General features: G+C 49.0%; 1 protein-coding gene across 2 annotated transcripts in view; it reads right to left on the minus strand.

Moving 5' to 3' along the window:
- Positions 1 to 17,569, minus strand: part of UCK2 (uridine-cytidine kinase 2) — a 77,903-nt gene extending 60,334 nt beyond the window's left edge. Inside the window, exon 1 of one of the 2 annotated variants that reach the window (XM_042925064.1) lies at positions 17,184 to 17,569. In XM_042925064.1, the coding sequence (XP_042780998.1) occupies positions 17,184 to 17,282 (99 nt within the window). In that variant the 5' untranslated portion in view covers positions 17,283 to 17,569. Of the gene's footprint in view, positions 1 to 12,253; positions 12,593 to 17,183 lie in introns of those variants that run through there. The other variant, XM_042925065.1, reaches the window with a different exon arrangement.
- Between the last annotated feature and the right edge of the window lie 4,519 nt (positions 17,570 to 22,088).

Genomic DNA, 22,088 nt, shown 5'->3' on the forward strand with positions numbered 1-22,088 from the left:
TCCTTTTGACCTCTGACAGCATTTACCGACCCCCCCCCCCACTTACATGCCACTTGTCACGCCTTCAATAATCAGCATGAAGTCCTTTCTCTGCACAAGGCTAAGGATGCAAAGGTGGACGGCCTGCGTTCCAGGGTCCTGGAATCCAGAAATCGCAGATCCGCCAGCCGACCACGATAGAGGAGCGTGAATGCTACAGGAAAGTAAAGGATGGGAATGCAAACTGGTGCAGCCGCTCTGGAAAACAGTGTGGCGGTTCCTCAAAAAATTAAAAAGAGATCTACCCTATATCCAGCAATAGCACTGCTAGGAATTTACCCAAGGGATGCAGGAGTGCTGGTGCAGAGGGGCACTTGTAGCCCAATGTTTATAGCAGCACTTTCAACAATAGCCAAATTATGGAAGGAGCCTAAATGTCCATCAACTGATGAATGGAAAAGATATTGTGGTTTATATACACAATGGAATACTACGTGGCAATGAGAAAGAATGAAATATGGCCCTTTGTAGCAACATGGATGGAACTGGAGAGTGTGATGCTAAGTGAAATAAGCCATACAGAGAAAGACAGATACCATATGGTTTCACTCTTATGTGGATCCTAAGAAACTTAACAGGACCGTGGGGGAGGGGAAGGAAAAAAATAAATAAAGAGAGAGGGAGAGAGCCAAACCATAAGAGACTCTTAAAAACTGAGAACAAAATGGGGCGCCTGGGTGGCTCAGGCAGTTAAGCGGCCGACTTCGGCTCAGGTCATGATCTCTCGTGAGTTCGAGCCCCGTGAGTTCAAGCCCCGCGCCGAGCTCTGTGCTGACAGGTCAGAGCCTGGAGCCTGTTTCAGATTCTGTGTCTCCCTCTCTCTGACCCTCCCCCGTTCATGCTCTGTCTCTCGGTCTCAAAAATAAATAAACGTTAAAAAAAATTTTTTTTTTTTAAACTGAGAACAAACTGAGGGTTGATGGGGGGTGGGAGGGAGAGGGGGGTGGGAGGGAGCGGAGGGTGGGTGATGGGCATCGAGGAGGGCACCTGTTGGGATGAGCACTGGGTGTTCTATGGAAACCAATTTGACAATAAATTTCATATTAAAAAAAAAAGGAAAGAAAAGGAAATTTCGTTTGGTCTGGCAGGCATTTATTAAGGGACTATGCGAGGCACTGGGCTAGCAGACATGAGTCAGACCTAGACGCGTCAGCTCCGTGAGGTCAAGGGCTTTTTCTAACGCACTCCTACGTTCCCAGCACCTGCCGGAGTGCCTGGCACTTTGTAAGGAACCAGCGAGCATGTGCTGGATGAAGGAAATGAACGGAAGACGTGACCTGCTCTCTCGGGGCTAGACAAGGGTACACGCTTTGGGGGACAGTTGTGATCTGGATCTGAGGAGCGGTAGGACTTTGCTAGACACACGAGGGCTGAAATGCTTTTGACGACGTATCTTCTACGCAAGACCAAGTTCCCAGAGCCACACGAGTCTTGGTAACCCGCCAGCTATACAACATGCCTTGTCTCTACTAAAGTCATCAAATCGCTGACGGAAGAGGTAGGGAGGCTGACCATGCGCTGGTCACACGCTGCCCCTTGACTCGGTGGGGATCTCCACGGGTGGGTCCACTGAGCCATACAAAACGTGTACACTTTCCCACAGGTTCTTCTTTTTTTGTTGTTGTTACTTTTTCTTAATGTTTACTTTTGAAAGGGAGGCGGAGCGTGAGCAGGGGAGGGGCAGAGAGAGAGGGAGACACAGAGTCCAAAGCAGGCTCCAGGCTCCGAGCTGTCAGCACAGAGCCCGACGCGGGGCTCGAACTCACGAACCGTGAGCTCATGACCTGAGCTGAAGTCGGATGCTTAACCGACTGAGCCACCCAGAGGCCCCCCACGGGTTCTATTTTTAAATAGAAGGGGTTTTTTTTCTTAAGTTTATTAATTTATTTTGAGAGAGAGAGAGAGCATGAGTGGGTGAGGGGCAGAGAGAGAGAGAGAATCCCAAGCAGGCTCCACACTGTCATTCCAGAACCCGACGCGGGGCTCAAACTCACAAACCGTGAGATCATGACCTGAGCGGAAACCAAGAGTCGGTCGCTTAACCGAAGGGGCCACCCAGGCGTCCCAATTAGAAAGGTTTCTTTTTTTTTTTTTAATTTTTTTTAAACGTTTATTTATTTTTGAGACAGAGAGAGACACAGCATGAATGGGGGAGGGGCAGAGACAGAGGGAGACACAGAATCGGAAGCAGGCTCCAGGCTCTGAGCCATCAGCCCAGAGCCCGACGCGGGGCTCAAACTCGCAGACCGTGAGATCGTGACCTGAGCTGAAGTCGGATGCTTAACCGACTGAGCCACCCAGGCGCCCCTAGAAGGGTTTTTCTTTCTTTTTTTTTTTTTTTTTCAACGTTTTTTATTTATTTTTGGGACAGAGAGAGACAGAGCATGAACGGGGGAGGGGCAGAGAGAGAGGGAGACACAGAATCGGAAACAGGCTCCAGGCTCCGAGCCATCAGCCCAGAGCCCGACGCGGGGCTCGAACTCACAGACCGCGAGATCGTGACCTGGCTGAAGTCGGACGCTTAACCGACTGCGCCACCCAGGCGCCCCTAGAAGGGTTTTTAAAAGGAATGTCAGTAAGCTGCTTTTTCTTCCCCTGTAACCACCCATTGTGAGACAAGTCCACCCAAATCTTTTCAAGAAGAGGTCCAACTTGACAACGGCAGGAAAGGACCACTGAGGCCTGCGGCAACGAGAGAACAGGATGACTGAAAGGTGGCCTGAGGGAGGGAGTGGCCAGCATCTGACCCGTTGGGGGGCCCTGATCCTCAGGGAAGCAAATCACGTCACATCAGTAAATGGAAATCAAACTGGCCCCATCGCCATCCGTGCCACCACACCTGGACACATCGGGCTCACACGTCCAGGAAGCTGGGCTGGTTGAAGTGGGCAGACAGCAGCACAGGGCATGAGCCACGGGTTCCGGCCGCTGCAGAAACGCCGCCACGGATAACCCCCCCTGCGTGCATTTTCTCCTCACATCCTACCAGCAATCCTCCAAAGCAGACATTACCTGCTCTTCCCAGATGTACAAACGGGTTCAGAAGACACAGATGAGGAGTAGTCGAGCTGGGATGTTAACACGAGCATGGCTGTGTCTGTTGCACCCCACGAAGCTGTCTGGCCTTGCAGCGGGAAAGCATTTTCCAGAAGAAACCAGGGAGCTGCGTTCCAATCCTTGCTTGAAGAAGAGACTTCATAAAGCCTCGAGTCTATCAACCATAAAGACTTTAATCCCCACTAAGACCTGTAAAAGGAGCCTCAGGGCAGGCCTGGGATTTTAGGTCTTCTTAGAGGACACGTCCAGAAATGTCCAGAAATGCAAGCTTTTCCACCTCAAGCATGACCTCTCCTGATCATAGCTTCTAGAGACCAAAGGGCCAATCCCGCGTGCACTCAGCTCTGTGTCCTTCAAAGTCAGCCAAGGAGAGCACCCCCTGCTTGCCTTTTCTTCCAGAAGAGTATTCACTGCCTCTCTTGCTTAAAGAGAGTATTCACTGAGAGTATTCAAGAGTATTCACCGCCTCTCAGTGTTCAATACTATGTGTCAAATACTATTCTGTTCATTCTGTTTTCAAATATTTACCCTCTCTACCAAGGAAGCGGAGAAAAATAAAGCCACTGACTAGTCAAAATAGTATGTTTTGCCTCAGCAGAAAAATCAACAGGTCCTCAGGAGATATGCCTCACCCTAAACAGCAGGGCCCTTGGCCAATCTCCTCACCAAATTCAACTCACGGAGAAAGTTTCTCAGACGACCAATATGCCACACAACAGAAACACGCCCTAGGGACACCTGGGTGGCTCAGTCAGTTAAGCCTCCAACTTCGGCTCAGGTCATCACCAAGGCTCATGAGTTCGGGCTCCACGTTGGGCTGTGTGCTGACAGCTCGGAGCCTGGAGCCTACTTCGGATTCTGTGGTTCCCTCTCTCTCTGCCCCTCCCCTGTTTGCGCTCTCGCTCTCTCTCTCTCTCAAAAATAAACCTTAAAAGAAAAAAAAGAAAGAAACACCTCAGAAACCCCCACAAAGACAAAGGACAGTCATTCCATAGCTGCTTCAATAAATGTCCACTGATTCCTAGGCACCTGTCGTCAGAGATGCCAACCCACAAGCCACACAAACGAGGCAGGGCCACCCCTAGCCCTCTGGATATATGCCCTGGGTTCTGAGTGCTATTCCTGCTCAGAACTACTTATTACCAATCCTATCATGAATTTGCCTCAGCAGTAAAGACCATAACTAGCCCAGGCTACAGGGTTTGTGGTTCTTTTATCAAAAAAGGAAAACGTTTTAAATACAGGCATCTCATGGGGCACCTGGGTGGCTCAGCCAGTTAAGCATCTGACTTTAGCTCAGGTCACGATCTCACAGCTCTTAAGTTCGAGCCCCACGTCGGGCTCCCTGCTGTCAGCACAGAGCCCGCTTTGGATCCTTGTCCCACTCTCTCTCTCTCTCTCTCTCTCTCTCTCTGCCCCTCCCCCACTGGTTCTGTCATTCTCTCAAAGAAATAAGTAAACTTAAAACATTAAAAAAGTATCTATAAGCATCTCAGATCTTAACACTGCTGTCGTACAGCAGAAACTAGAGTTTATAATACATATAATTATATAGCATCTGTGTTGATGAAAGAACATCCATAATCCCAAAGGGACGACTGCTTTGGAAGGCGGCTGTGTCGTGTCAACTCTACGTCTCGACAAGGATGCATCGGGTTCCCTACAAGCCACACTAAACTCAGAAGCCAAAGGGCTGCCATGCCCTCACCCAAAGCTCTGCTCAGCACTTTCCTGGCTCCAATCCAAGCTACAAAAGGCCGGTTATTCAGACTAACGCAGGCTGCCCAAAGCCAAGACAGCTTTTCTCCGAAGACGATGGCTCAGTCTCCCCCTAAGATCCACAAGCATCGACTCAAACAAAATAAGGTGTCATTCCTAATAAGAATCTGACAAGATGTGAAGGTTACCCTCCAGCTGATTTGATTTTTTTAAAAAATGCACCATTGAGGCCGCCTCGGTGGCTCAGTTGCTTAAGAGTCTTGACTATTGGCTTCGGTTCAGGTCAGGATCTCGCGGTTCGGGAGTTCGAGCCCCTTCGAGCCCCAGGTCTGCTCCACGTCGCTGGTGCAGAGCCAGCTTGAGAGTCTCTCTCTGCACCTCCCCCACTCTATCTCAAAGTGAATAAATAAACTTTAAACAAACAAAAAAAAAAAAATTCAAAATCAGGCCCCTGGGCGGCTCAGCCGATTTAGCGTCCAACTCTTGGTTTCAGCTCAGGTCACGATCTCACAGTTTGTGGGTTCGAGCCCCACGTCCTGCTCTGCGCTGATAACGTGCAGCCAGCTTGGGATTCTCTCTCTCCCTCCGTCCCTCTCCCTCACTCTCTGTCTCTCAAAATAAAGTTTGAAACAATAAATAAAAATGCACCCGTAAACAGGCACCTAAGCCATCTAGCATGTACCCCTACACTGAGCTCTGTGACGGACAAGGTACCAGTCATCATCCTACCCAGGTAAAGGGACCTCACAAGGAAGGACAAATGCGAACAGTCAAGGAATAACTATCCACATCTCCCAGCAAAAGCCAAAGCAACCAGGTTTAAATGCTGAAAACTAGTATTAGACGAGGCAACCTAGCAAACAAGTAATGAATTCTTCAACCATTTATCCAAAAAGTACAGTAAAACCTTGGATTATAACTTGCTTGGGAGTGTTCCGCAAGACAAGCAATCATTGCTACCAAATTTTAACTTGATAAACAAGCGATGTCTTGTCATTTGTGACGCCGAACATCACATGATCACCCCTGAGCCAATGGTTCTTGAAATTCGCCTTGATATATGAGTGCTTTGGATGACAAGCACGTTTCTGGAACGAATTATGCTCGCCAACCAAGGTTTTTCTGTAACTGAGTGCCTACAGTGTGCAGTTTTAAACAACGGGACCATGAGGAGGTGAGAGCGCTAACCACTCTGATGTCTGAGGGAAGTGCTACCCTGGCAGAAAGAACAGAGCCCATCTTGGGGACTTGCGGGTCTCTGCAAGGACTGTGGCTTCTACTGCGAGTAAAATGGGAAGCTACCTCGGGGTTCTAAGCAGAGCAGGGAAATTATTATCCAGCCTTCTACTTGAACGGGATCACTGGCCGCCATGAGAACGGAATGCACAAGGCCAGAGGCAGGACAGGGAGAGGAGCTAGGATACTACTGCCATGGCCCAACCCCAACATGTTGGTGGCTTGGACCCGGAGGGAAGCGGTGGAGGTGAATAGGGGCAGACTGAGGACACGCTTTAATGGTAGAACCAACAAGACTTCTTAACGGTCTGGGTGCAAATGAAAGATGGTGGTCAAGAATGACTCCACGGTTTAGATGGTGGTCAAGAATGACTCCACGGTTTAGATGGTGGTCAAGAATGACTCCACGGTTTAGATGGTGGTCAAGAATGACTCCACGGTTTAGGTCAGAGCAACCACAAGGATGAGGGCTGTCATCAGCTGAGATGCAGAAGAGCTGCAGGCTGAACACATGTGAAGGGAAGATCAGGAGTTAAATGTTGGCCCTACTGAGATTCCTGTTGAGATCCCAAGTGAAAATGTCAAGGATTTTGAAAAAGAGGCCCTTAAGATTTGGCTATTCAACAAATATGTACGGAGAACCTACCTAGACTGGTTTTAGTTTTAGCCCATGTGTGAGCCTCAGGCAACAGTGAGGAAAAACAGTCCCTGAGACAGCAGTGGAGAGAGGAAGACAGACTTACATGAGCAAGGGCAACACAGAACGGGGGACATCCTACGACTGATGCTTTAGCAACACAGAAGAGGGACACTCCGTCACGCCTGAGAGGACTTCCCAAGAAAGACCATGACAGGACGCCTACAGAAAGATGAGCAGGGGTTAGCCAGGTAAGGAAGAGGAAGGTACCGGGAGGGAGGGATGCTAGGAAAAGCAACAACATCTATGAGAGCAAGATACAGGGTCACAGGATCTACGGGAAACCCAGTTAATACCCAGTTGAAGTGAATGTTGGCAAGTGGCAGGGAATACCAGTTTCTCAGGACCCCCCCCACCCCAGAAGGTCACAAATGCCAACCACATTATGCAGGTGTGGGTGGGAGAAGTACTTGGTAAGTGTGACCAGTTGTGAGAGAACAATTCAAGAACACTCGAGGCTAGCTACAGAATTGAAAAATGTTAAGGAATGAAAGGAGAGCCTTTCCTGTAGATGAAAATCCAGATACCCAGTAAGCAACTGGCAAAGCTGGGCTGGAACCCACAATCCCTAAATCAGTGGCCATACAAAGAGGCAACATGAAATGCGAGTGCCGATACCGAAAAATGAATGGTCTGATGATTGGGTAACAAATCCTTTTACAAGTCTGAAGGTCTCCAGTTTTCTGTCTTTGACAAAATTAAAGGAGGTGAGTGGCAAGCTGGTTGACTCATAAAACTACACTGGATTCTGGGGTGCCTGGGTGGCTCAGTCGGCTGAGCGTCCGACTTCAGCTCAGGTCATGATCTCACCGTCCGTGAGTTCGAGCCCCGCGTCGGGCTCTGTGCTGACAGCTCAGAGCCTGGAGCCTGTTTCAGATTCTGGGTCTCCCTCTCTCTCTGCCCCTCCCCCACTCATGCTCTGTCTCCCTTTCTCTCCCTCTCTCTCTTTCTCTCTCTCTGTCAAAAATGAATAAACATAAAAAAAAATTTTTTTAAATACATTGGATTCTGACACATACTTTGGAATGTAAAAACTGAGTGACCTTGATAGAACAAAAGCCTTTCCGTTCCCATCTAGTTATGTCAACAGCACTTCTCAAAGTATCTATCTATACAAGAGAAAAATCTTATCGTAGCCTTAAAGAGTAATAACCCACCCCGATACAGGCTATAACCATCAAGTTGCTTTCCAACAAAATTCTACCTTTTTCGTTTAAGTATGTATCAAAGTGGGTATCTACTTGTTCTGATTAACTTAGGACAATAACCACAGTAACATAATCTGAAAGAAATTAATGCTGAGACTTCTAAGAATAGAAAAAACCTTCCAATGTACACATACATTTTGTTGCATAAGGATGATAGAATAATCAGGGCACCTGGGTGGCTCAGTCGGTTGAGTGTCCGACTTCGGCTCAGGTCATGATCTCACCACTTGTGAGTTCGAGTCCCGCATCAGGCTCTGTGCCGATGGCTCAGAGCCTGGAGCCTGCTTCCGATTCTGTGTTTCCGTCTGTCTCTGCCCCTCCCCCACGTGTGCATACGCACACATGTGCACTCTCTCTCAAAAATAAACATTAAAAAAGACGATAGAATGATCAATAAAAGATTTTCAAGAATAAAAATAGATGAAATTAAGTTAACATTTTGTGGGAAAAGTGGAACTGAAATATGATTTCATCGGTTAAACATCCGACTTCAGCTCAGGTCACGATCTCGCGGTCCGTGAGTTCGAGCCCCGCGTCGGGCTCTGGGCTGATGGCTCAGAGCCTGGAGCCTGCTTCCGGTTCTGTGTCTCCCTCTCTCTCTGCCCCTCCCCCGTTCATGCTCTGTCTCTCTCTGTCTCAAAAATAAATAAACGTTAAAAAATTTAAAAAAAAAAATATATATATATATAGATGCAATGGGATAAAGAATCTCCAAAGCTTCTCATAGCAGTTAAGGATGCAAACACGTTTGAAGACCAGAGTCCAAATCACAAGTCAGGGCTCTTAGCATTGCATCCTACAAGCTCTCTCTCTATAGCCTGAGACCCACCAACCCGCACAAGGCAGACAAGGGCTCACCCTCCACTGTTGGGGAAGGAGGCATTCCTGGAGAACCCGAGGCTTCCTAGAGGACAGGCAGGGGGTGTGTGTTGAGACAGGACAGAATGGCCCTTCAGCTAAGGTGGGGAAAGGCCAAAATTTCAGACAAGATGGCATACTCACACACTGATTAAAGCACTAAAGAAGCACAACCCTACTTCGCCTGCACACATAAAACTCTTATGCTTCTACTGCGTATTATACAAGTCCTACGATACCGTTTCTACAAGTCACGCAAAGGGCATGTGGCAGAGCCTTCTATGAGGTGGGGGACCACATGGGGCAGGAATAAAACTGCAGGCCACCTGCTCCACAGGGTACTCAAGGTTACTACAGGAAGTATGGGAGGTTCAGAGACACTTTAGACACTTCTCCTGCAGTTTCATAGGCTGTAACCATGCAGAAATAACTACTTTTTTTCTTACACTATGGAAAGACCATTTTTAATAGCCAAGTAACAAAGCAAACTGATTTTTTTTTTTTTTTTTGCCTTACTGTCTCCCATCATCATTCAAAATTCTCAAAGCATGCGTGGTCCATTTTAGAACCAATGCCCCCGCTCCCCCCCCCCCCATGTAATCCAATTACTGCTTAGGAGAGGCCCAAAGGTTCAATGCTTTCTAGCATTCTTCAGACTTTTCAGGTTATTATGTTAAGTAGCCTATTGATGGTAATTTCTTTATTGTAACTACTTTGGCTTTCTCTGTATGAACTTTCATGTTCGCTTAACTCTTGCATGCATGTGACCTGAACACCCATTAGTTTGGTTTGGTTTTGGTTTTGGTTTTGTTTTTTTGGAGAGAGGGAGAGAGTGAGCCTGCACATGGGCAGAGGGGAAGGGAGAGGGAGAGAGACAGAGAGAGAATGAATCCCAAGCAGGCTCCTCGCTGGCAGCTCAACACAGGGCTGGATCGCCACTGAGCCACCCAAGTGCCCCACAGATTAGTTACTTTCTGTCAACACCTGACAGCTGTTACACCTTTTCTCTGGTCTTTTAGACACTCCTGTCTTATTTTCATGTGATCTTTGCAGTTACTTGTTCATTTAGAAATCCTGCTCTTTCAAAAATAAACTTTGACTTGTTGTTTTATGTAGGATTGAAGGCAAAGAAATACATCTATTAAAAGTAAACGATCCAATTATCTGGTAAAGAGATTCGAAAATGTTTCCACTGTTAAGCAACACTGTTGCCAAAAACTATGTGTGCACCTGTAAACAGAAACTTGTAAGAACTTGTAAAATACTCCAGATAAGGATTTTCAGTGGAGTTTGAATTCAACTAGTTAATGAAGCACCTTGGTTTGCAAAAACAGCTGATGCACAAAGGTGAAAATTTTCTCGTTGGGTTTTGGGGGAGGGGACTATTGTGATTTGGTAAACACTGCAAACGGGGACTTTCTTGTTCTTGGATCTTTGAAGGAGATAACTTTTTCAAATAGGATGGTCTTTTAATCAGCATTCAAAAGACTAAACTTAGAACCAAGCCTTCATTCAGCCTTGTAGTCACCAAGACTAATATCACCATGATCATCCAACATCCATGAGTCACCACGTGTGAAACAAGATTTTTAAAAATAAAACACTCTTTAGTCACAAATAAAAAATATCTTAGTAAAATCAAAAGGTTTTATACCTTTAAAGAAACCATCATTTTGGGGCACCTGGGTGGCTCAGTCGGTTAAGCACTCGACTTCGGCTCAGGTCACGATCTGGCAGTTTGTGGGTTCGAGCCCCACTCTGGGCTGGGCTCTGTGCTGACAGCTCAGAGCCTGGAGCCTGCCTCAGATTCTGTGTCTCCCTTTCTCTCTGCCCCTCCCCTGCTCATGCTCTGTCTCTCTCTCTCTCTCCCCCAAAAATAAACATTTAAAAAATTTAAAAATAAAGAAACCATCATTTTAACTCTTTATATCATTTTTCTGTTTGATAGCTCTTATCTTTGTGTTTTATACAGATTATGTTCATGTAATTCATATATACATATACATGATACATCATGAAAAAGAGATGGTCAAATGCTTTAGTAAGCTGGCTTACTGATAAAAGTGATTTGATGATATTAATTAAAATTAAAAAAAAAAAAATAGGGGCGCCAGGGTGGCCCGGTCAGTTAAGCATCTGACTTCGCTCAGGTCACGATCTCACAGTTTGTGGGTTTGAGCCCCGTGTTGGGCTCTGTGCTGACAGCTCAGAGCCTGGAGCCTGCTTTGGATTCCGTGTCTCCCTCTCTCTCTGCCCCTCCCCTGCTTGCACTCTGTCTCTCTGTCTCGAAAATAAATAAAATGTTAAAAAAAGTAAAGAATAAAACTAAAAATTAAATAAAAAATAAATGAATAAAATAAATTTTTAAATAGTGGTTTAATGGACATGAAAACACACCTGAACGCGCACACACACACACACACACACACAGGGTACCCCCTCCAAGCTTTTCCACTGGTTTAAAACACTGAGACCCACACCTAAAAGACCTCAGAGATCTTGAATAGTCCAAGAGCACCATCTCAGACCCCACCAGCAACAAAGACCAGGTCCTCAACAGGGAAACTTCCCAACACAATCTGTCCCCAGCACAGAACTTCGTGAAAGCAACACCCAACAAAGAAACAAGGACATCAGGCAAAAGATCTCAGCAAGGGCTACCCAGCCAGCCGGAGTCAGGTGACCACAGAGAGTGTGCATCAGAAGCCAAACTTCAAAGACATTCAAGCAAGGAAGGAAAAGGAAGGCAGCTGACCACACAGGCACAGCTGGGGACAACGGGCAGGCGGCAGGAGAGGAACACACAGGAGCCCTCAAGATCTGCTAGGTCTCCTTTCCTCTACCGGGCTCCGTGTTAGGCGCTGGCACAACCAACAACGTTCTTGGGCAGAGGGAAAGCCAGGGGTGGGGTGCAGCCTATGTGGCTGCAGCAGAGAGAGCAAAGGGGAGAGAGGCAGGAGGCCAGCAGAGCCACATTGCACCAGGCGTTCGTTGATGGCCACGGCAGCAGTTTGGGGCGGCAGAACGCACACAGTGCCAGCTCTGAGAAAGCCAGTGGGACCAACCCAGTCCCCGGAATTCTGGGAGAACCTAACGGAAGGAGGGTGCGGAGTGAGCGGCCCGGCGGGAGGGGCACAGCCGCTGAAGGGTCCAGGAACAGGGTGATGGAATCAAGGGGATGCAGGCCCACGGCACGTTCCAGATGCTCCAAAAGCAGATGAGTCATGGTCGAGCTAAGGGGAGGTGACAGCCCAGACCTCTGAGGGCACTGCCGTTTGCCCTCTTGGTCTGTGTTACTCATACACAGTCAGACCAACCTCCTTGCTGCTTATGAAGATAGCTCAGAACAGACATGCATCTAGGAAAGGGAAAATCCGGACTCCGATCCAAGCTGTATCCCTTACTAGCCACCGTCAGTCAAGTCAAAAACTCTCCTAACCTCATGTCTTCCATTGTTACCCATCAACAGGGAAGACAGCCGCCTGCCTGACTTCAAAGGGAGAGCAAATCAAATGCTTTACAGATGAACTGGCTTGGGCGGGGGCGGGGCACCAGGCTGGCTCCAAAGGTGCAGCACTCGACCTCGGCTAGTAGGTTTCAGCCCCACGTTCGGAGTAGACGTTACTTTAAGAAATGAAGAAAATCTTAAAAAAACAAAACAAGAAAAAGAGAATCTGGCTTCATGGTAAAAGTGGTTTAAGCAACATTCAACTGCAAAATACTGATAGACTTTCTCTCACATATCCTCACATCCCAACTTCTCCTCAAAAGCACTTAATTCAGGGGCGGCTAGGTGGCTCAATCCATGGCGTGTCTGACCTCGGCTCAGGTCATGATCTCACCGTTCGAGAGTTCGAGCCCCACATCGGGCCCTCTGCTGTCCCCCTCTCTCTCTGCCCCTTCCCCCACTTACGTGAATGTGCTCTCTCTCAAAAACAAACAAACAAAAGAAGCACTTAATACGGTATTCTGCAAAATGACCTTCACTCAACAAATACTTATTTAGTGCATACTAAACAAATGCTAGGCTCTGGTTAAGCAATACCAATGCATTAGGGTTCAGGGGGCTTTTTTTAGAGTTTGGTCGTTACAACATGCATCACAGAGGTAAACGTGGTTTCAACTGTGGCTCCAAATCCTAATTCAAATAGTCTTATGAATCAAGTAACAAAGGATAATTATAAGTCTTGGTCTGCCTAATGCAGCTCAATCAACACCTAACACCAAACAGCAGCACCGTATCAAACACTGATGGGGACGTGAAGGCCCAAATACTCGAGACGCTCTCACAGAACTTCTAGTGCAGTGGGGGAGGCAGTCAACAAGCAGTCAACAAACAGCCAGGCGCCAAGGCAAAATGTCGGTAAGACTATGGAAGCACGGGAGACAAAAAAAAAACAATTCTGATTAAGGAAATGAATAACAAAGTCCCCTGGAGGAAGTTATTTACAGAACTGAAGGCTTAAAAGGACTAGAGGCCATTCCAGAGAAGAACCTAAGCAAAAGTTTAAGTGAAAGAGGTTCCGTACGTGTGTCTGTCTGTGCACGTGGGTGGGGGAGAAGAGGGGAAAAAGAGACAGTCTGGGACCACATTAGGGGATCTGCACTAGGCTGAAATATTTGACCAGTAGTCTGGGCAATGGAGAGTGGTCCACGATTTCCAAAAAGGAGAGGGACATAATCAGAGCTATAGGCAAAGAAGCCCACTCTGATGGCGGCCATTGAGAAGCGACTTTAATTGGCCAAGGAAGAAACCACCGAAAAAAGACAGAACGGCATCTACGGTCAGGGACATATATGTGGGCAGAGAAGTTGAGGCTTTTTTTTTTTTTTCCCTCCTCCTGTGTGACTTCTTGCTCACCTAGACCTGTCCTTTCGGAGGAAAGCAGGAGAATCTGATTAACATAGGTCAGAATAACCTCCTCAACCCACCACAATTTTACCATGAGTCTTTAACAATGACTCACCATGTCAGCCTGGCAAAGCTTACTCGCAAGTTCTAATTCGTCATTTTTTTTTTAATTTTTTTTTTTAACGTTTATTTATTTTTGAGACAGAGAGAGACAGAGCATGAATGGGGGAGGGGCAGAGAGAGAGGGAGACACAGAATCGGAAGCAGGCTCCAGGCTCTGAGCTGTCAGCACAGAGCCCGACGTGGGGCTCGAACTCATGGACCGTGAGATCATGACCTGAGCCGAAGTCGGACGCTCAACCGACCAAGCCACCCAGGCGCCCCTCGTCGTCATTTATAAAACAAACTAAAAAATGCGATAGATGGAGGTGCACTTTTTTTTTTTTTTTTTTTTTTTTGCCTGTACAACCAAAATAACTTAGTCTGAGATACAATTTTTGTACTTAGGGCGGCCACAACAGAGACAAATCTGAGCCCTCAAGAGAAGCTGAACAGGGAGTTGATTTTTCTTATAAAGGAGGGGTGCAGGAGGGGGGAACAACCAAGATCTACAGGGCTGGGCCAAGAGTACAGAGCAATCTGCATTTCCATTTCCCTTTGGGTCAAGTACGTCTGAAACCAGTTCACGGCCATTTCCCCGCAGCCCTTTTCCAAGGCGAAGGCTGTAAACATGTGTTTTCCACCCTCCCCCCCCCCCACCTTAGCCTTACTCTTCGTCCTCAGTCAATTCTTCCTTAACAAGGCAACAGCGGGGATCAACCAGCATCAGTCCAGAACTGGGTCCGCCGCTAAGTACATCACATGGATACATTTTTCTATTCTAGAAGTGATGAGACTAAGTGTTGGACTCCAGGGACTGGACTCTGAGGTTCCTCCTGGCTCTAAACTGTCAGTTTTGATGATGTTCTGAGACCCTTTGCCTTGCCCAAATCCTTTTAACAGACACATAATAAATACCCGAGGAAGCGGAGGACCAATCTTGCTGCCAGATCCTCGTGCACAACTATGTTCAGATTCCAGATTTCAGACTTCCAAAGGGGGTCCAGCCTGTTGGTGCTGCACATCCTCTAAAAAATACTTTGAATTTCTTTCAGGAAAGGCACTAAGGCCTGGAATAAGAGAATCAAGATATAATCACAGCAAATGAACTCCTACGTGGAATTACAGAAGTCCAGTGCTCCCTTGGGCTTTTTAAAATAACAGGGGTGCCTGGGTGGCTCAGTGGTTAAGTTAAGCATCCGACTTCGACTCAGGTCACGATCTCGCGGTTTGTGAGTTCGAGCCCCATGGGCTCTGTGCTGACAGCTCGGAGCCTGGAGCCTGCTTCGGATTCTGTGTCCCCCTCTCTCTCTCTGCCCCTTCCCTGCTCATGCTCTGTCTCTTTTTGTCTCTCAATAATAAGTGGGTGTTAAAAAAAATCTTTAAATAACAAAACAAGGATATAATATTCTTAAACAATGACACAGTATTTATTAATGCCCAAAATGTACAATATGCTTTACACTGTTTCCTTTTTTTTCCCTTCCAGTGTGACTTCTTGTTCTCTCTAGACCTGTCCTTTCAGAGGAAATACAAGAACCTGGTTTTGAAAAGACTCCTTCTTCAGAGTTACTATAATCTTCCTCCTCCATGAGAACCCCAGGAGCAGGGCTCACTACTCGTTCCCATTGGACACATTACAGAAGTAACACGACTTACACGGAGTATCAACTGGGACCAGGTGATGACCAATGAACCCAAAAATAAGGAGAATGGAGTTATTTCACCGCACAGGGTCTGCTTCCATGTTTGGTGTGACTATATCATTTAGATGATTACCAAGGACATGGTTTCTAAATGCCACACTCATCTGCCAGTTTAAGTCTCCCTCCTCCCAGGAGGACTGAACCTCAGGTTAACGATTGGGGCGAGCTACGTGCCAGACATGTGCTATAGGAAGGAGCGCTGGGAATACAGCCATCAACAACAAAAAGGCCCCATGCAACAGTCGCAGGCTACACAAAAGAGGGGGGCAAGAATAATCCTAAAAGAACAGGGAAACCTTCCTGAAAGTGCTGGCCTCTACCTTTGCTTCTAAGAACCAGCAACAGCGCTGGCAGAGAACATTTAGCAGCCTGAAAACGCATTCGGCCCGGGGGGGGGGGGGGGGGGGGGCAAATGCCACATCAACTTTGGGGACCTAAAAGCTGCCAGATTCCTCGCCCTGGGAGCGAGAGACAAGATGAACTCCATCAATAAAGAAGTTTCCCAGCGCCAGCTGCCGGGTCTGGGCCCCCGCGGGGACCCGGAGGGGAAAACGTGGAGCCAAAATGGAGGAGGGGCTCGGGAGGAGTCGGCTGGGGCGCGAGAGCCTCGTGGCTCGCTCCTCATGGCGCCAACCAGCCTCCCCGCTCCGCTCTCCCCGGCCCTGGGAGGCAGCATCCCACCTCGCCAAACGCGGCGCGCACAGCCCACGGCTCGCAGGCTCGCCAGGAGGAGCCCATGCTCCCAATGCAATGGGGAGCTTGCTAAACGCCGAGGAAACAAGTACCCACATCTTAAATGCAGTAAAGGGGAGCGAAGAAAGAAACATCTGCGAGGTCTCCACCCTTCTCCACCTGCAGGAAAGGCCCGGGGTAAAGCTAAAAAAGCATTTCCCTCGTTTTTTCTTGCTTGGCTGATAAAACAAAGACGGGCTCCTGAGGGGGGTCGGACGCCCCTAGGACTGACCCCTTTCCGTGCACCCACGACGCTAAAGCCCCTGCAACCGAGGAGCACGCACGGAGCCAGAACAACTTTCTCATTGAAACCGGCCACGTTTCTGCTCATAACCATACGGAAGCCGTATTGTCATTTGGTCCATGTCACCGCACGTAGCTGGCGCTCAGGATGTTCCCCCCAAGACACCCCCGCAGTCCCCAGCCCGACACGAGCTCCCTTCCCCGGGACGCCGCCTCGCGCGTTCCCGCAGCCCTCCAGGTCGGGCTTCCCGGCTCGCCCCGCCCCCGCGGCCCGCGCTGCGCCGCGGGGCGAGTTCCCCCACCCCACCCCCCACCCAGGCGGGGCTTGGGGGAGGGGGCGCGTCGGGGGCTCCCCGGCGACCCCGCTTGAAGCCCTCTCCCCCCGCCCCCACCGTCGGACTCGCAAAACAATAAGCATCCGCTTTCTCTGCCCGTTCCCCCTAGGAGCCCGGCCACGAGTTACCGCAGCGGAGAAAAAGAGCGAGCGGGCGCGCGCCAGCCCTGCGACCCGTGGCCGGCGTACCCCGGGGGACCGCGATGACCGGAATCCCCGCCCGCAGTCCGCGCAGAGGCGGGGGTGGGGGGGGGTGGGGGGAGACACTGGGCGCTGGAGCGCGGCCAGGAGCGGAGGCGCGCGGGCCACGCGGTGGCTGCAGCAACTGACACGGCCCGCGGCCGCGCCACATGCGCCGCCGCCCGGCCCGGGCCCGGGAGCGCGGCGCCGCGACCCCCCGTACCTTGCCGCTGGCCGTGCCCCCGCTGACGCCGATCAGGAAGGGCTCGCCGCCGTTGGGCTGCTGGTGGTTCTGCAGGGTCTGCTCGCTGTCCCCGGCCATGGCTGGCGCCGCCCCTCCTCCCGCTGCTGCCGACGGACGCACGCTCCCCGCCCGCGCCCGCGTCGGGCTCCCCCGCTCCCCGCAGCCGCGGCTGGGGCGCTGCCCGGGTCCCTGCGAGCCGCGCGGAGCTCGGCCGTGGGGCTGCCTTTCCCGGAGGCGCCGAGAGCCTGCCTCTGCCCGCAGCGGCCGGCTCGGTTTACAGCCCAGGCGGAGGTCAGCGTGATGCTGCTGCTCCAATCCGGGCGGGCAGCGCGCTGCTATTCGCCGAGGCGGAGGCGGCGAGGCGTCCAGCCCCAGCCCCAGCCCCCGCCCCTCCCGGGCCCCGCCGCCGCCGCCGCCGCCGCCGCCGCCGCCCGAGGTCTCCCGGAGAGGTGTGAGGCCGGCCCTCCTCCCCCCGCCCCGCTGCCCGGTTAACCCTTTCCCCGACGACCTCCGGCGGACCGAGGGACAGGGCACACGCGCCCGGCGCTTTCACGGGGTGTGCTCCGTCTATTTCGAAGGGGGGCGAAGAGCTACAAGGGCAGATCGGGTAATGGGGGGACTGGCAACGCCCCGGGCTTGGGAAGCAAAATCCCAACGAGCACGGGAGGTTAAGAGGAAGCGAAGAGTGGGGACAAAACCGAAGAGACTCTTAAATATGGAGAACAAACGGAGGGTTACTGGGGGGGTTGTGGGAGGGGGGATGGGCTACTTGGGGAAGGGGCATTAAGGACTCCACTCCTGAAATCCTTGTTGCACTCTATCCTAATTTGGAGGTAAATTTTAAAAATAAAATTAAAAAAAAAAAAAAGATGAAGCAAAGAGTTAATGTCGTTTGCCCATTATTCAGGCTAAAAACTTGTGTTTTCCCCAGATGAAAAAATTTCCCCCTCCCGTTTGCCAAAATATGTCAGCGGCCAGCTCTAAATATTTCCTCTCTTGGAAACACCATCCTCCTTAGTAGGAGACTCCCGAGAGTCTTTCTCCCCAGAGAAGGGTAATCGGACGGGGTTAAATGAAGGGCACCCTCCCTCCAAAATGCAAGGCCCTTTCAAACCAGTCTGAAATCACAAATACTGAGGTCCCTGCGGAGTTAGGATTTATGAAAACATTAGAATGGTGATGAATGTCATTTTGACCGGTTAATACTTTTCAGTGAGCTGGGTTTTCAGAGGTGGGCAATTAGTCACTTGATGAGAAAGGGAGTATTTCCTGGTGATTCACAGCCGCCCCCACCTCTGGAGGCAGATTTCTGCATTCACACCTAGTTCCATGAGCAGGTCACATAATCTCCCTGTGCCTCAGTGTTCTCATCTGTTACATGGGAATAATAATGACAACTCCACCCTGGGATTGTTGTACTCAGTGAATTGTTATATTTAAAGTTCTTAGAATAGCAGCTGGCACAGTCTAGGCCCCATGTAAGAGTTGGGAGAGGGCCCTACAAGGCTGAAGCCCTGAAAGGGAACTTTTGCTGGGGTGCAGGGGGAGAGAGGTAGGACTCCACCAGTAGCTTCCAGCCTCTGCCCTGTGAGCCTGTTACCGATGAGCTGATGGGCTCCCACAGTCCAAAAGACAGCTTAAGTCAATAGCATTCGTTTCAAACTTCGTAAAGTACCTCAACTCCGGAATTACTTCGAGAAAATTTGCTAGAGAAAATTAAGCGTATTAGAAAGCACAAATGGTCTTTTTTCGCTTTTGAAATATTCATGTCACCATCCAAAACCAAACTCCCGCAGACGCTCCCACAGGAGACTAACACGGAGGGAGTGGGCTACCTGGGTAGGTAGAGGCAGGCCTTTGGGAGAGGTTGGCTGGAAGGAGCCTGCCTTACCACGTGGCTGTGGGGTGGGTGGGTTTTAGCTGATTCGGGAGTCGGCCTCGTGGCCCCAAAGGCTTTTCTCCACTAAGGAGATCTCACAGTCTTCAAAGACTTTTGCAGAGTTCTTTATAGCCCAAGATGAAGCCCAATGGGACTTGGAAAACCTGACGGACCCAGAGCTAAGGGGAGATTAGGTAACTAGGGAAAGAAGAGGGCGAAAGAATGTTGCATCCTCTATGAATTTTTCCCAAATCCCCACCTTCCTTATTTCATTGTTTGTTTCCGTTACTTTTGGGGGGCGGAGGGCAGACAGAGAAGGGAACAGAGGATCTGAAGCGGGCTCTGCACTGACAGCACAGAGCCCCATGCGGGGCTCGAACCCACAAGCTGTGACCTCGTGACCTGAAACAAAGGCAGACACTCAACCGACTGAGCCACCCAGGCACCGCCCCCGCCCACTTTCCTTATTTCTATAGCCTTTTTTCCCCATGATATTTCCTTATAAAAATTTCGACACATAGAGTTTAAATGTTTTAAACTCTGGGGCGCCTGGGTGGCTCAGTCCGTTGAACGTCCGACTTCAGCTCAGGTCACGACCTCGCGGTTGGTGAGTTCGAGCCCCGCGTCGGGCTCTTTGCTGACAGCTCAGAGCCTGGAGCGTGCTTCAGATTCTGTGTCCCCCTCTCTCTCCACCCCACCCCTGCTTGTGCTCTGTCTGTCTCTGTCTTTCAGAAATGAATAAACATAAAAAATAAATCAATTAAATGTTTTAAACACTGACAGAACCACCATCTAGACTCCACCACGAACATTGTACTACAGTTGCTCTATCACACTAGCCATGTGCCCATCCCTCTAGCCAGCACATTTTTATTGTTGCACTTGGGTTGCCTTTACCTTGTTAGTTTGAAGACACTTACTGCAAAATGATTTGCACATTTGTACATTGCTTTTTTTTTTTTTCTTTTAATTGCTATATCCCTAGCACCTAAAACAGTTTCTGGCACCTGTAGGACCTTAATAAATATTTGTTGAATAAAGGAAGAAACACCATGTCTCATTTCTACATTCCCAAGGCCCACTGGGCAGAATGACAGGCAGGTAAGAAGCATTCGATACATGTTGAATGTATTGAATCAACAAATGAAGAATGCGGAAGAGGTAAAAATACCAAGGAGTAAACTTCTCTCCCACCATTTTGGAATGAAAGGTGGTGTTCCCTAGATGGTATTTCCACAGTTCCTAGTCTTATTTCCAAATGTTTTCTTTTCCTGGCATTCCAAGCAACTGTCTACATGTAGCCTTGTATGTGCATCTATTAACTAGTCCAACCAACTCATTAACTGAGCTAATTCATTACACTTATCTGCACCTTGTCTAAAGGTTTTATTTGGGGGGGGGGGGGTTGCCTGGGTGGCTCAGTTGGTTAAGCATCCCACTCTTGATTTCAGCTCAGGCCATGATCTCACAGTTCATGAGTTCAAGCCCCTCATGGGGTATTGCACTGACAGCGTAGAGCCTGCTTGGGATTCTCTCTCCCCCTCTCTGCTGCTCCCCTGCTCATGGGAAAAAAAAAGAGAGAGAGAGAGATTTTATTTTTTTATGTGATTTCTACCTTCAGCGTGGGACTCGAACACACAACCCTAAGAGCAAAAGCCACATGCTATATACCAAACCGGCCAGGCGCCCCTCCTGTACCTTGTTTCATAATTTGACTTCCGTGCATAAGTTAATATACATGAAAGTGCTCTGAAGAAAAAACAGAAGCTGTCTATATAAAGGTAAGGCCTAATTAGCAAGGACATCCAGCTGCACTCTGCTCTCCCATTTTCACTCCCTTCTTTCCCTAGGGCTGCCTTACCTCCACGTAAGGAAGTCACCCAAGTCCATTTACATTAAGAGTATTCTCAGCACCCGTGACCTCGACAAGGACTTTGTATCTCTGCTCTCTATAAAGCAAGGCAGGCTGTCCGTGCCATTCCCCGTGCTGTGTCATCCTCCCTCAGGGGCCTGGTCACCAAATCCCACAGCTAGGGATGTTCAAATGATGTTTGAGTCTACTGTAGCAATTCCACTGCAGATTCTGAGCTAAGTGATTTCCAACCTTCCTCCTTCCCCTCCCACTAAAGGAAAAAAAAAAAAAAAAAAAATCAAACATGTTCAATAAAATCCGGAGTTAGAACAGATTCAAGGAAATCCATTTTTCTCGGTATCTGTGATGATTTTACTTTCTGTACAGATTTCAGTCTGATCAAGTTCTGGCCTAGTTAACATACGGGGACAAAGTCAGCATGAGTGTGCAATTGCAGCTGTGGCCAAGGAACAAAAGGAGACACGGCCGTTCCCAGTCCTCTGTCTGCCTGCCTGCTCTCTAAGTAGCTGTAGTTCTGAACTAGACAAGGAACGCTACATTTTGTCTCCATCTGGAAAGTTCTACTTCTAGGTGCTTCACAAACCATGGAAACTATCACATTTCCAAACCAGGAAAAAAAAAAAAAAATGTCAACAGACTTTAGCTTGTCTCTGAAACATTTTGGTGGCCCGTATGGGCCTTTTATCATTAGCAGTTGCTTGGACAGATCATAAGCACTGTTCTGAAATGCTGGCCAGATGATATTAAAGCTCCTTACGTCTAGCTCTATGATGTTAATCACGTTCTCAGATTCTGTTGGCAGTGTGTTATACAGCATAGTCTCAAACCCCAGCATCCGCAGCATCAGGGAAGGCAAAAGCTTGGGCCCCGTCCCAGAAGTGAAGAATCCAGGGGTGCCTGGGTGGCTCAGTTGGTTAAGCGTCCAATTCTAAGTTTTGGCTCAGGTCATGATCTCACAACTGGGGAGTTCAAGACCCACATCAGGCTCTGTGCTGACAGTGTGGAGCCTGCTTGGGATTCTCTGACTCCCTCTCTCTCCTCCCCTCTCCACTCTCAAAAATAAATAAATAAACATTAAAAAAAAAAAAAAAAAGAATCCAAAACTCTGTGGGTGGAGCCCATTAATCTGTGT

Source organism: Panthera leo, chromosome F3, assembly GCF_018350215.1.
Source record: "Panthera leo isolate Ple1 chromosome F3, P.leo_Ple1_pat1.1, whole genome shotgun sequence".
NCBI classification, from domain to species: domain Eukaryota; kingdom Metazoa; phylum Chordata; class Mammalia; order Carnivora; family Felidae; genus Panthera; species Panthera leo.